The sequence below is a fragment of the Mastigoproctus giganteus genome, chromosome 8 (genome assembly GCF_048544385.1).
Source record: "Mastigoproctus giganteus isolate SK-2022 chromosome 8, ASM4854438v1, whole genome shotgun sequence".
NCBI classification, from domain to species: Eukaryota; Metazoa; Arthropoda; class Arachnida; order Uropygi; family Thelyphonidae; genus Mastigoproctus; species Mastigoproctus giganteus.
The window spans coordinates 100,071,820-100,087,456 of NC_143582.1; the positions used below are offsets into that span (position 1 = coordinate 100,071,820).

Genomic DNA, 15,637 nt, shown 5'->3' on the forward strand with positions numbered 1-15,637 from the left:
CCTGTTAAAGGAAAATTGAATGAAAGTTTGAATTAAAAAATGAAGGCAAAAAGCTTAGTATGAAATTTAAACAAAGTAACTTAAGATAAAAGAATAAAGTCAGGTTTTTGACAACTTACTGTATGCTCAGATCAGAATCTGTGAAATTAGCTGAGCGTGGTGAATACAGAGCTACATTGTAGACCAAAGATGAAAGCTAATAGTTCTCTGAACAGTATATTTATATCGGTTGAAGTATCCCTGAGTGAGCGGGAGAAGGAAAGGTGTGAATTGGTTAAAGTGAACTGTAACTGTGTGACAGGAAAGTAAGTAATTAAACAAATGAGGCAAAAGTGCCAGCAAAGGGAGAATCAATGACTAACAAGGTAGTGTAGAAAAGACACTGAACTTTGTTTAAGAATGGAAAATTGTTTTAGGAAAACAGTTTAAATGAAAACAATTGTTTTAAGAAAAAAATTGAGGAATAGCATCTCGATATTGCTTTCGGCCAGCCTAATTGTGCATGAGAAATAGTTATTAAGGACAGCAGAAAGTAATTGGAAAGGGAATATAGTTGTGCTTGGGCTGTCGGGAGTTGTGAAACCTGTACCAAAGTTGGTCCCTGGACGGATGACTGGATAAATGCCTCGTGTGTAAGTCGGTATTGTTATTGAAGAAATGTAAAAAGAAATAAAAATTGAAATAATATTAATAATGTCGACAAAACAGCAAGCAGGACATAACAAAACACAATAGAGGGCGCTGACTCTTTAAAAATTACAGCTGTCAGTTGCAGGCTCCGAAAAAAACGATAAGTGTTTGCCTTTTTATTTACATAATTGTTATTTTATATTGTACTTAATACGTAGTCTTATAGTTACGCTGGTTATTTTTATTTTCATTTTAGATAAACAGTTTTTGTAGATATATGTAATACTTAATAACCGTTATTTCATTCGAATCTTGCAGCCATTGTTTTTGTATATAGTGGTAGGGAATTCAAATTTTTAATTGAGGCAGTTAGCTCTAACGTATATAATTTATAGAGTTTTATGCTTCACTGTTTCTATTAGATAGCGTAGTATTGACATTTAATTAATTTAATTTATTGATTTTATTAATTTAAAGTATCATGCCCCAAACTAGAGCAGCAAAGCAACGGGCTCAAAGTGGCAGGAGTGCTGTGACTCGGGGGGGCGGATTCTCCAACGCATCACAGCCTAAAAAAATGTGCAACTTGTGAAATGTTTGCCGAATTCTCTGGAACGGAACATGGCATTGCCATGGGGGGTGTCTTTGTGTGTGCGCGATGTAAGGAGTGTAAGGAAATCAGGCGACAACTCAGCGTTGTTATGGGCCTATATGAGAGTTTGAAGGACAGGGTGGATGCCCTCGAAAGATCTAAATTAAGGGGCCCATCAGGCTCTCAGCGGCCCACATCAATGTCAGAGCTTGCACTTGGTCATCACACAACACAGCGGCAACCCCCAAGGCAGAATGCACTGGTCTCTCAGGAACTAGTAGTTGTTGGAGACTATTGTCAGGGGAAACGGGAAACATGCTTTGTAAAAAGGATAGGTGGAACAGGACCAGGGTATGTCTGCCAGGGGCAAAGGCTGATGACATTGTAGAGCGGATATCATCTTTTAAGGGCACAAAAGGTGATATAGTTGTACACGTTGGCACTAATGATATTAGGAGTAGGAGACTTGCAGAATTACTTAACTAGTACAGGTCACTGTTGAACAAAAGCCGAGAATTAGGGTTGAATTTGAAAATGTCTGCAATTCTGCCCAGACACGATAGAAGGGAGTATATGATGAGAGCCTTGTTGATCAATTCGGCCCTGGAAAGAATGTGCAAGGCTCAAGGGGTAGAATTTTTTTTCAGCCTGGACTGTACTTGTTAACAGGAGAGACTGCTTCTATAGGGATGGGATACACTTAAATAGAAAGGGTGCAAGAATATTTGCTGATGCTATCGAGGCACTGTTAGGTGGGTCGGAAAACTGCTAGCTTGGGAGGATACAAGGACTAATAGTTTAACAGTAGCCGTAGACAGAGGTGAAGGTGATTCTTGCACAACTTCTATTAGAATAAGTAGCGACCTGGAGCGAGGGGTGTTGGGGGTTTCGGTGACGGATGGCAGTCATCCTGAAATAGGTGGGTATATGGGATGTGTTAGGGTAACTAAGAATAGGAGTAGGAGCATGTATGCTTGCATGTATACCAATGCTAGAAGTATAGTAAATAAATTTGATGAATTTGAAATGTTGGTCAAGACATCAAAGGCGGATATTGTTGGGATATCAGAGACGTGGTGTCACACAATATAAGGAATGCTGAACTGGAATTTGGGGAGTACAATGTGTACAGAAAAGATAGAAAGGGAGGAGGTGTTATGCTGTTAATTAAGAAAAACATAAAATCAAAAGAAGTGCATCCAGTTGATATAGATGAACAGTGCACTGTTGAGTCAGTTTGGTGTGACATAAGCACTGCGAAAGCAAAAATAAGAGTAGGAGTGTGTTATAGGCCTAATGACTCGAATGAGTACAATGAACAATTGTTCAGAGAAATAGTGGGCTAGTAAATCGGAATGTCTTATAATGGGAGATTTTAACTTCCCAGATATTGACCGGAACTTGTGGGTTGGTCACTCACACACTAGTCAGACTTTTGTGGATTTATTGGATGATTGTTTTCTGCAGCAGCATGTTCGAGAGGCAACCAGAGAAAGTAATACTCTTGATCTGGTTATCAGCAGTGATCATTCGTGTATTAAGAATTTGCAGATAAAGGAACCACTAGGTGGCAGTGATCACAGTGTACTGATGGGGGATTTACTTAAATATTTAATTACCATCAGGGGTAAAGGAAAGGTTTTTTGCTTCCGTAAAGGTGAGTACAGTGGTCTCCGACAGTTTTTAAATTCTGTACAGTGGGATCAACTGACGATGTTACCAACAGTAAATTCTAAGTGGGAAGCATTCAAGGAATTAATCGTGGAAGCTACTAAAAGTTTCATACCTATTAAGAAATATTGTTCAAGGTTTAGGCCTAAATGGTTATCTAATGAACTAGTGAGACTCGTAATAAAGAAGAAAAATGCATGGGATGCATATAAATTATCAAGCAACTCAGAAGCCTATATGCAGATATAAGCTAGTCTGTAATTAGGTGACAAAGGAGGTTAGGCAGGCGAAGGCAGATTACGAGAAATCCTTGGCAAAAGATGCTAAGAAAAACAGCAAGGATTTCTTTACTTATATAATCCAACAAAGTGTAAGGTATTACACCTGGGAAACAGTAATCCCAAAATAACTTATTCACTTGGTGGAGTTCAACTAAACCCAGTACTGGAGGAAAGGGACTTGGGTGTTACGATACGGTCAGACATGAAATTCTCTGAGCATTGTAAACAGGTTGCAAGGAAGGCCCATGGTGTCCTATCGATGATCTATCGAACTTTTGCAAGTAGAGATAGGGACGTGATAATCCCATTATATAAGGCCTATGTTAGACCACACTTGGAATACTGTGTTCAAGTATGGAGACCGCACCTAAAGAAAGACATCGAGCTTCTTGAAAGGGTGCAAAGAAGGGTAACTCGCCTGGTGAGATCGGCAAAAGGGCGTCCTTATGAAGAAAGACTTCGAATATGTGGGTTGCAGAGTTTGGAAACTAGACACCTTAGAGGAGATTTGATTGAGGTGTTTAAGGCTCTGAGAGGCATCAGTAAACTGAATGAGGACAAAATTTTCAAGATTATAAATGATGCTAGAACTAGGGGACATAAATTCAAGTTACGCGGGGAAATGTTTAGATTGGACTGCAGGAAGTTTTATTTTAGCCAGCGAGTTATAAATTACTGGAATAAGTTGCCTTCATGGGTGGTAGAGGCCGACAGTTTGGGGAAATTCAAAGGTCATCTGGATAGTACTTTCGGGTAAGGGAAGCGCATAGGATGATAGGATTAATTTCCTTTTTATTTAATTTTTAATTTCATTTTATTATTTTTATTTCTTTATTAATTATTATTATTTATTTATTTAATTTTTGTTTTTATCATTGTTTTGTTCGGATTTTTTTTTTTTTTTTTTTTTTTGGCTGGTGCAGCATAAGCCATAGGCTTTCTTGCACCATACGGCCGTTACTAATACTAATACTAATACTAATAAACTCTAAAAGGAAGGGGATGAATCTGATTGGTCCACTTGACATCGATGGTTCGACTGTTGATGATCCTGCTCAGATAGTAAACAAATTGAATGAGTATTTTGCATCTACATTCACACATGAGGAATTATTAAGGTTTGAAAATGGCAGAAGGTTATCAAATTGTAGCAGGATACTTAATGATTTTGTAATAACTGAAAGCAAAGTGGAGGAGAAATTGTTCAAGTTAAACATAAGAAAAGCACCTGGGGTGGATGGGATCTATCCAGTTATAATAAAGGAGGCGGCAAAGCAACTGAGCAAACCCTTAGCCATAATTATGACAGCTTCCTTGGACTCAGGGGAGGTTCCCACGGACTGGAGATGTGCAAATGTATCCCCAATTCACAAAGGGGGATCGAAGGGTGACACGAGTAATTACAGACCAGTTAGTTTAACTTCTGTTCCGGGTAAAATAATGGAGTCACTGGTTAAAGATGCATTGCAGGATCATCTAGACAAGACTGCAGCAATAATTCAGACACAGCATGGGTTTGTTAAGGGAAAGTCTTGTCTGACAAATTTGATAGGATATTATGATGTGGTTACAAAGGAACTGGATGCAAAAAATAATTTTGATATATATTTGGATTTCAGGAAAGCTTTTGACACTGTTGCGCACAGAAGACTATTGTACAAATTGGAGCAGAATGGTATTAAGGGTAAGTTGCTACAGTGGATAAAAGGATGGTTAAGTGGGAGAAGACAGAGGGTGGTAATCAATGGGTGCTGCTCTTCTTGGACTAATCTTATTAATGGAGTCCAACAGGGTTCGGTGTTAAGTCCACTGTTGTTTTGTATATTTATCAATGATATTGATGAAGGTATATCAGGCTTAATGTCGAAGTTTGCAGATGATACAAAGGTTGGCAGGGTTGTTAATGACAGTAATGGCAGTGTGCTACTGCAACAGGATCTAGATAATTTGGGCAGATGGGCTAAGAAGTGGCAACTGAAGTTTAACCTTGACAAATGCAAAGTACTGCATATGGGTAGAAGTAACCCCAGAGAAACGTACCAACTGTGTGGTACTACATTTAAGGTGCTAGAAAATGAAAAAGACCTGGGAGTAATTGTGCAGTCAGATATGAAGTTTTCTGAGCAATGCAGACAGGCTGCCAGAGCAGGTCATGGGGTTTTGTCAATGATATATAGGAATTTTGCTAGCAGGGAAAAGGTGATTATCCCTCTGTATAAGGCAATGGTCAGGCCACGCCTTGAGTACTGCGTACAGGTCTGGAGGCCTCATTTTAGGAAGGATGTAGATTTACTTGAGCTTGTTGAGAAGGGCAACAAGATTGGTGAGGGGAATGAAGGGATCCTCTTACCAAGAGAGGCTTAAGTTCTGCAAATTGCAGTGGTTGGAGACTAGGCACCTGTGCGGTGATCTGATTGAGGTAATAAGGCCTTGAATGGGTTGAGCACGCTGATTTCTGATGGCATCCTTCCACTTGTTCAGATTACGAACCTAAGAGGGCATAAATTCAAATTAAGAAAAGACAGATGTAGAATAGATGTGCGGAAATTTGCCTTTAGCCAGTGGGTGGTTAATTGCTGGAACAAACTTCCATCTGTCGTTGTGGAAGTTGATAGGTTGAATAAATTTAAGGAGGAACTGGACAGGCATTTGGAGGGAATGGTGTGTTTTTTTTTGTTTTTTTTTTTTTTTTGGCTGATGCTGCATAAGCTCATACACTTGCTTTCTTGCATCAAATGCCACTGCTGCTGCTACTACTACTACTACTATAATACCCCCGTAGGTAGCCAATCCGTGGGCACAAGCTTTCTACACCGTTAGGGGGGGGTATACAGGGTGTCTCAAAAATATTGGTACAAATGTTTAGGGGGAAGGTAGGTAACATCTAAAGGAATGTGAATCGCATAGGAACCCATAACTGGAAACGTCACGGGAAAGTAGTAGCAGAGGCACAAGAAGCAGAAATGACACAAGACAGTAATTAGTGGCAAACATTTATATGACATAATATTAACAATGGAGTACGAGATGGGTGCATTTCAAGATGTTACAACAGATGCTCGAAGGTTCCACCATGAGACGCGATGCATGTGTGACACTGACGCAGCATGGATTGGCGGACACGTTGAACACACCTGGAGTTTCTTTGTCAGTAGCAGCAGCAGCAGCACAGACGAGTCTTGCCACGAGATCCATTTTCGTCTCCACAGGCGATTCATACACGATAGATTTGAGGGTCCCCCACAGAAAGAAAGAAATCAAGGCTCGATAAATCAGCTGAGCGTGGGGGCCAGGCAACGGGTCCATCACGGCCAATCCATTGACGCCCAAAACGCCTGTTCAAATGGTCACAAACACACCTTCCATAATGTTCAGGCGCCCCGTCATGTTGAAACCAAATGTTGCGTCTCACATTTGCTGGAACATCGTCAAGTAACCCTGGTAGAACTTGTTCAAGAAAGATCCGATATTTAGTGGAGTTCATGCAGGATGGTAACAGGTATGGGCCTACTAAGCAGTCACTGACCATACCTGCCCACACATTTATTGCGAAGCGATGTTGTACGCATGGGGGCACACACACCGTGTGGGTTGTCGTGAGCCCACACATGAGCATTGTGCTGATTGAATAAGACTTCCCGAGTGAAATAAGCCTGATCCGTGAACAAAACATAGGCTGGAAAATTCAAGTCTTAAACACTTTCTTGGAGAAACCACTGCGCAAAAGCCACACGTGCAGGATGATCTTGGGAGAGCAGTAACTGAACCCTTTGGAGATGAAAGGGGTGTAAGGAATCGTCCTGCCAGACACGCTGTACACTGCAACGAGACACTCCTAAGGCAGAGGCAACGGCACATGTGCTGGCAGTAGGATTATTCTGGACGGCAGTCAATGCACTTTCTTTCATGGCCGGAGTTTGCGTCGAACGTGGTCTGCCCGCACTACTCCTGTTACCTCTAAATGACCCATAATCGCACAAATTTTGATGCACATGCGCAAACAAACGGTGGTCCGGTACATGTCTGTCTGGGAAGCGTTCTCCATAAATTTGTTGAGCGGCTCGTCCATTGCCCTCTGCTAATCCATACACTAGGTGCATGTCTGCCAGCTCACAGTTCGTATATCGATGCATGCTCTTCACGCGGCGACTTCTGCTTGAATGAGTAAACCAGAAATTTTCCCTCCCGCGAACTGATGAACTGTGCCATGTACCGACTTATGGTGACGTTTCCAGTTATGGGTTCCTATGCGATTCACATTCCTTTAGAAGTTACCTACCTCCCCTAAACGTTTGTACCAATATTTTTGAGACACCCTGTATAACTATACATTATGTACAGGCTTGAAAGTAATATGAAATCAAACAGCAAATATGTTGTTTATATCAAAGTTTTGTTTATAGGTTTTTTGAATTTTATAATATTTATTACTTTTTGAAATGATGATAGAGGAAAGCTGCAGGGAAATTATTGCATAGCAATTTATTATGGAGTATTTTGATATTGTCAGAAAAGAGACTGTTGTTATTGTATATTGTTGCAATTCTGATGCATTGAGTGAGTATTATGTTAGCATGTACTTTTTTTAGAAATGTTAAGAGTGCCAATGGGTAAAACTGACTACATTAAAGTTAAAAGCATCTCTTTTATTATCACAACTGGTTTCTGTTAGTGGGACTGCAAAGGTAATACTTCTGTGCTTCCCAAGGACTTACTTCAATGCTGGAGTTAATTTTTCTTACCCCCCTGACTTTTCCGATTACCATTTTGCAGTACTTTTGATATTAATATTTCTAATTATATGATATTATTATGCTGTATTATTATACAATATTAATATTTCTGATGGTCAGTTGAAGAACACTATCAGTTTGATAGTGTTCTTCAACTAAGGATTCCTTCACTGTCAGTCCAGATATAATTCCAAATTTTGCTGTAAAAATTGCCATTTTTTTTACATTTTTGATCTGTTTTATAGCTATTTGGTCTCCCTACAGGAAGATTATTTCTTGAGGTCTTAAAAGTTTTAGGTAATTCCCACTTTAAAAAAATCTCAATTTCTTTTAGATTTCAGTCCTATTTCTGTATGCTCTTCTCAAAAAATTTGGCAGCTCTTTTGTCTTTAATTATAGTAATCCCCAATGTGTCCCTTTTAGAGCTTTAGGCTTGTGATATGACTACAAATGTAACACTTATTCAGCACCTTCCTAAACATACAAACCAAAAAAAGAATTCGCTGATGAAAATCATAGATGGTTGGTGTGGACCGTTTGCTAAGCAACAGTATCAGCAGCTAAATACTGATCATACAGGTGTGATGGTAAAATAACAGTAAATTTTGCTGCTGAAGAAGGAAACAAAGCTTATATTCTGAATTTTCAAGCATCGACACACACACTACAGTATTTATTGAACAGTATACCAAGAGAACCAAAAGGCCAAATGAAATGTAATAAGAATATAGGTAATCAGAGTAAAAGTATACCTATTGTGTCATAAGGCCAAATACTTATACTTAAGTAATCTAAGTTAGTCTTTAGGGTAATAAAAATTAAATACAATAAAGATAAAAATAAAATGATGATGAAGCAAATTACTGATAGATAAAAGGATACAATGAATGGTAAGTTGACGAGGGCTAGCACCAATATGTATCATTTGCACATCAACATACCATTCAATGTATCCTTTTATGAGTAATTTGCTTCATCATCATTTTAATTTTTATCTTTATTATATTTTGTGTGTTTCATTATAGGGTTAAGTATTTAGCCTTAGAGCACAATAGGTATACTTTTACTCTGACTACCAATATTCTATTATAATGAACAGCAGCCTCGAAAGCAATGTAATGTAAATTTCCAGGACTGTTGGGAGTCATAGTGGAACGAGTAAATACATGGGCTGTGTTAGTAACTAAGAGTAGAAGCAGATGCATGTATACTTGCATGTACACCAATGCTAGGAGTATAGTTAATAAGTTTGAGCTTGAAGTGCTAGTCAAGACATCAAAGGCAGATATTGTTGGGATATCTGCGAAGAATCAGGAATATCAGAGAAGAAGAATGTATGGGATGCATATAAAGTATCAGGCAGGTATAATCAAGTCGCAAAGGAGGTTACGCAGCCAAAGGCAGATTACGAGAAATCTTTGGCAAAGGATGCAAAGAAAAACAGCAAAGAGCAATGAATCAGATTGGACCACTAGGGTTGACTATTGATGGTCATGCTCAGGTAGCTGATAAACTGAATGATTATTTTGCATCTACATTCACACATGAGGAGTTATTCAGTGAGGGGAATGCCAGTAGTTTATGAAAATCTAACAGGGAGCTAAGTGATTTTGTAATAACTGAGAGCAAAGTGGAGGAGAAATTGTTGAAATTAAACATAAGGAAGGCACCTCGGGTTGATGGGATCTATCCAGTTATGTTAAAGGAGGCAGCAAAGGAAGCAAGCAAACCCTTAGCTATAATTATGAGAGCTCTCTAGGACTCGGGAGGTCCTCATGGACTGGAGGTGTGCAAATGTATCACCAATTCGCAAATGGGGTTCAAAAGGTGACAAGTAACTACAGACCTGTTGGTTTAACTTGTGTTCCAGGGAAAATAATGGAACACAAGTTAATGGACACAGCATGGGTTTGTTAAAGGGAGGTCTTGTCTGACCAATTTGATTGGATACTATGATGTGATCACAAAGGAACTGAATGCCAAAAATAATTTTGATATCATATACTTGGATTTCAGGAAAGCTTTTGATACTGTTGCACATGGAAGACTGCTGTACAACTTGGAGAGGTGTGGTATTAAGGGTAAGTTGCTACAAAGGATAAAGGGATGGTTGAGTGGGAGATGACAGAGAGTGGTAATCAGTGGACACTGCTCTTCGTGGACAAATGTTATTAGATGAGTTCCCCAGGGTTCGGTGTTGGGCCCATTGTTGTTTTCAGTATTTATCAATGATATTGATGAGGGTATATCAGGTATGTGAGGGTATATTTTAATGTCCAGGTTTGGAGATGATACAAAGGTTGGCAGGGTTGTTAACGACAGTATGCTACTCCAATTAGATCTAGATAAGGTGGGAAAATGGGCTGAGAAGTGGCAACTGTAGTTGCCACTTCTCAATCCACTGCAGGCTTCCATCCTGCAGTGGATTGATAATGGCTGCTGCTTACCTCTTTATGTGTCTGGACAGCTAGTAGAGAGTGATAACTGCTGTGCTAATTGTATTGTTAATTGTATTAATGAAGGACATCAATATTTATTATAACAAGTCCTTTTTACTTCCTTTCATGTTTGCTAGGTTACTATAGATTCAACATTTTGTATTTTTTTTTTACTATATGTAGGTATTCCATTCAGTTGTGGATGGGCGTTGGGCCAGTTCTGCTGCTCACCAGTTGGTAGGTGTGGTCACTTATTATGGCAAACATTATTCCACCTTCTTTTTCCATACTAAATTACAAGTTTGGATATACTTTGATGATGCAACTGTACGAGAAGTAAGTAATAAATGAGCATTTATGCTAAAATAGCTGTGGATTATGATATTTTAATATTTCATTTTAAATAAATGTTTCTGAATTGTTTGAATTATTTTGATAATTCTTAGCTATTTATGTTTTATGTATGTTATTTTTTTAATTATGTTAATTATTTAAGTTTTAAAGAAAATTTTACAAGAATGAATTGATAATGTTATAGTGACTTATAATATTCTGTGAATAACAGCTGATCACAAATAAATTCAGAAAACTGGCAGCTATTTTTTATTGCATTCCAGTTTTGATTAAAGCGTTATCCACTGATGGATTTTTATTAATTATTATTATTTTATTTTATTTTTTTGTAATAGATTGGACCAAGCTGGGAACAGGTTGTTGAAAAATGTCGTCGTGGGCACTTTCAGCCACTTCTCTTGCTGTATGCAAATCCTCATGGCACTCCTGTTATGATTACAACGGCACCTCGAACAGTTACTATGGTTGCAACACAGAATAGGAATTCAGGTTTAAAAAAAGATTTTTTGCCTGTTTTATTTAATAATTCATTGGTGTAGTATAGTGCTTCTCAAAGTGGGCGATATCACCCCCTGGGGTGGGGGGGCATTTGAATTATCCATGGGGGCATTAGGCATGAAAGGGGGGCGATAATTAATATAATTAACTATTTCCATTAATATCATGACTTATTTATGTAATTAACTTTAATTTTTATCACTTAATTTAAGTGACTATAACTGACTTTATTTATGCAGTTGTAATTTTTTACGAAGAAGGAATTAAAGTGCAGTAAATAGTTTTCTTTATAATTCACACACATACATGCAGGGCTGCATTTACGTTTTTGGAGGCAAACAGACAAATATTCATTTCAATTATTTAGCTTCACTTTATATTGGTGGGCTAAAAAAAAAGCCCTGGCGAGGGCTTTTTTAGTGGGGGTGAAACCAAAAAAAAGTTTGAGAAGCACTGGTGTAGTACATCTAGTGTTCAGAATATAAAATATTTAAGGGCAAAGACCTCATGCTACGAGGTAGAATGACTAACATATAGGTTAGTGCAAAAGCGTCCTTTTAATGTATCCATCTACCAAAGTAGTTAAATTAATTAATTACATTGGCATCGTTTTGGTTATATCTCATATTGTAAATATGAGATATATCACAATGAGTTTCCGTGGTATTGTACTACCTCAAATAAGTAACACCAACAGTGGAGAAGACCACTGTCCTGCCCACCCACCAAGGAGAAGCCAACAAGCTTTGAAACAGTGCCGTCTGGGTGGTGGTATCTGCTGAAAATAAGTAACACTTCACCAGTAGTCTTCTCTACTGGTGAAGTGTTACTTATTCCAGCTAGTTGGCAACTCGTTGTGAAGATATTCACAATATGAGATATAACCAAAACGAGGCCAGTTTAATTATTGTGTATGTATGTAACGTAGCCATCTACCAAAGTATTAACTACTTTGGTAGATGGCTGTGTTAAAATGATGCTTTTGCACTAACCTATATAACTGGTGTTCATTAAATATTATTTTAAGATCAATTTTAAATCACTTTGCAGAATTTGTAAGTCTTTCCATTTAATATCTTATCTAGTGTGATATACTAGGTGGGATGGGGAGGTTACTGGACTGACTTTTTGTAAATATCTGAATATTTAATAAGTAAAACATTTTTTGTTTTGTAATCTAGAATGTCTTAAAAAAAAAGGAGAGATAGTGAGGTGGGGGGAGAGTAGTTGTGTTACTCAGATTTGTATTGATCTCAGTTGTGTCGGCTTTTTTTTTTTTTTTTTTTTTATTTAGCGTAATAAATAGTGGAAGCTCAATTTTAAGCTAAAACAGTGGAATCATTTGAAGATAGAATATTGTATATGCATCACACAAAGGGGCCTTTTTGCATTTGAGATAGGATACGTCCAAAGTTTTGTTTCAGGTAAAAAAAAAAAAAAAAAAAACGCTATCCTTGCAGCAACTAATGAAAGCTTTGATTATTCATAACAATTACTGCAGAGAGGGTTATTATTTTTTTATTTTCTTGGATTAAGAATAGAAAATTATATTCCATGTTTTGCCCAGAGATATCAGTTCACTCTTTCTGATAGGAAAGTAATTAATTTGGCTAAAAAAAAAAAGCCCCCTTATCTGTATGTTTGCTTATCTCTGCAGGAAAACATGCAGGCTTCTGAATTTTTGAACCCCCATCAGTTTCAGCTATTAATCAAGGCAACTTATTCCAGTGATTAACAAAACTATTAAAACAATATTAAAGAAAAATGGCTTATAATCCTGGTTCTAGTGTCATTTAATAATGTGGAGAATTTCAACATTCATTATGCTATCCTCTCTCTATCTCTCTGTCTTATAAACTTCAGCCAGATCTCCTCTGAGGTATCTAGTTACCACGCTCTAACATATTCAAAGTCTTTCTCTGTATATATATGGATATCCTTTGGTCAGTCATACCAGGGATATTGCCTGTCTTTGAACTGTTCATTAATAAGCTTAATGTCTTTTTTTAGGTTGGCCTCCATATCTCATAATATTCAGACATAATAGACATTATATTCCAACTGTGGTGTTATATTTTCCTTGTACATAGTAGAATTATAACCTCTCTATCTCTATTATAAGAAATTGTAACTGATAAATTATAATTGTTGTTTGATCTAGAGCACTCATTTTCCTGCCTTTGCAGCACAGCTGATCAAGGCATCAAAGGCAGATATTGTTGTGATATCAGAGACATGGTGTCACACAGATCCAAGCAATGCAGAATTGGAATTTGGGGAGTACAATGTGTACAGAAAGGATAGACAGGGTAGAAAGGGAGGAGAGGTTATGTTGTTAGTTAAGACGCATACAAAATCTAATGAAGTGCATCCAGTTGACATGGGTGGACAGTGCAATGTTGAGTCTGTTTGGTGTGACAAACCCTGGGAAAAGGAAAATGAGAGGAGTGTCTTATAGGCCTAATGACTCTGATGAGTAGAATGAACAGTTGTGCAGAGAAATAGAGTGGGCTAGTAAATCAGAATGTCTTATGTGGGATTTTCATTTTCAGAACTTGTGTTTGGTCACTTGCACACTAGTGAGACTCTTTTGGATTTATTGGATGACTTTTTTCTACAGCAGCATGTTCCAGAGGCAACCAGAGGGAATAATACTCTTGATCTGATTATCAGCAGTGATTATTAATGCATTAAGAATGGCCCCAGGTGTCAATCGATTTTGTGATCAAGTGTCTTTGCCAGTAAATTAGCGCTCTTTCTTGGTGAAATAAAATCGTTTTCTTATTTTCAGCAGTACATTAACACTAAAGAAAGCACTTTACTAGATCAGCAGGAAAGGTAACCTTTCTTTCTTTCTTCTCTTTTTTGTTTTATTACTAACCCACTACCACAAAGGTCACAAAGGTGGCACTGCTCCTGCCTCCACGAGGTTTGACCGGTAACCTGGAGGGGAAAAGTTTTCCCTTCCAGGGCGAAATGGAGCAAACAGTTCCTAAGACCCAAAATTCAATTGGGTGCATGGATGAGACCCTTACAGGGTGAAAACACTCGGAACCTGATTTTGTTGCAACTAAACGTCAAAAGACTGACGTAGCGAAAATCGGAATACCAACCTTTCTTATCATTCACTCAACCGAAGAACAACCAATTGGCAAACTAGTGCAGAAATGCCTAGAAAGTATAATAGGTACTGCCAAGCCAGTACCTATTATACTCGCTTAAGATCAGGAGACTTACTGGTTGAAATTGCTTGTGCTCGACAGTCTGAGTAACTGTCGAGCAGCAATTACAGACCTGTTGCGCTCAGCAGCTGTATGAGCAAGATCCGGGAAAAAAATTATCAATGCCTGCTTAACACAGTAGATCCACTCTTGACTTACTGATCAGGGCAGAAATGAATATCCGTGATGCCTTTGTACGAAAAGAACACCATGTCATGGTTCTCTTTCACATAGAAAAAGCTTTTGACGCAGCTTGGAAGTACTGCGTAATGCGAAACTTATATAACCTAGGACTACGCAGACTCCTGCCAGAGTTTATCAGAAACTTCCTTCATCATCGCTCATTTCAAGTGAGAGTCAACAACCAGTTATCTTCCAATTTTATCTGGGAAGAAGGAATCCCACAAGGTTCAGTACTAAGTGCCACCCTATTTAATATAATAATGAAATCGATAACAGAGGATCTACCACAGACAATGTCCACTACCCTGTATGCAGTGACTTCAGTATCTCCTGCCATTTGCCTAATATGTGAATGGTAGAAAGACAGTTGCAAGGTGCCATCAACGAAGTTGTAAAATGGTCCCAAAACAATGGTTTCCACCTCTTGCCACAAAAGACTGTCGGGATACACTTCTGCAGGAAGAGTAATCTACATCGAGACCCAGAACTTCACCTAGAAATTCAAATCATCCCAGTGGTTCCTAGTGTCCACTTTCTTGGTGTGGTTCTTGACCAAAAACTTACCTTCCTCGAACATATAAAAGAGCTCTGGATTACTTGCCTTAAGAAGCTAAACATCTAAAGAGTACTATCTGGCACAACACGGGGAGCCGACCTTTACACATTACTGCATTTGTATTATGTATTAATACAGTCGCGTTTAGACTACGGCTCGGTTGACTACAGCTCCGTTAAACCAAGTGCCTTATGTTGGCTTGATTCTGTACACCACAATTTTCTTCATCTTACACTAGGGGCATTCCGTACATCACCAGTCCAAAGCTTATATGCTGTAGCAACTGAAACCTCTTTACATCTACACAGACAAATGCTTCTGTTAAACTATGCAGCAAAAGTCAAAGGGCAACTGGACACAGAATGGACATTTCTCATCCAAATGGGATAACCTTTACAGAGCCTACCCATCCACAGGGATACGCCTACATTCCTTGCTCACTGACTGGCAAATTGACTTTAGCATGATAGAGCCTACTAC

General features: G+C 38.3%; 1 protein-coding gene across 1 annotated transcript in view; it reads left to right on the forward strand.

Annotated features, from left to right (window-relative positions):
* ec (ubiquitin specific peptidase echinus) overlaps positions 1-15,637 on the forward strand; it is a 378,892-nt gene that overhangs the window by 251,278 nt on the left and 111,977 nt on the right. Inside the window, exons 10-11 of the mRNA XM_090378841.1 lie at positions 10,529-10,681; positions 11,035-11,188. Coding sequence (XP_090234967.1) covers positions 10,529-10,681; positions 11,035-11,188 — 307 coding nt within the window. The remainder of the gene's footprint in view (positions 1-10,528; positions 10,682-11,034; positions 11,189-15,637) is intronic.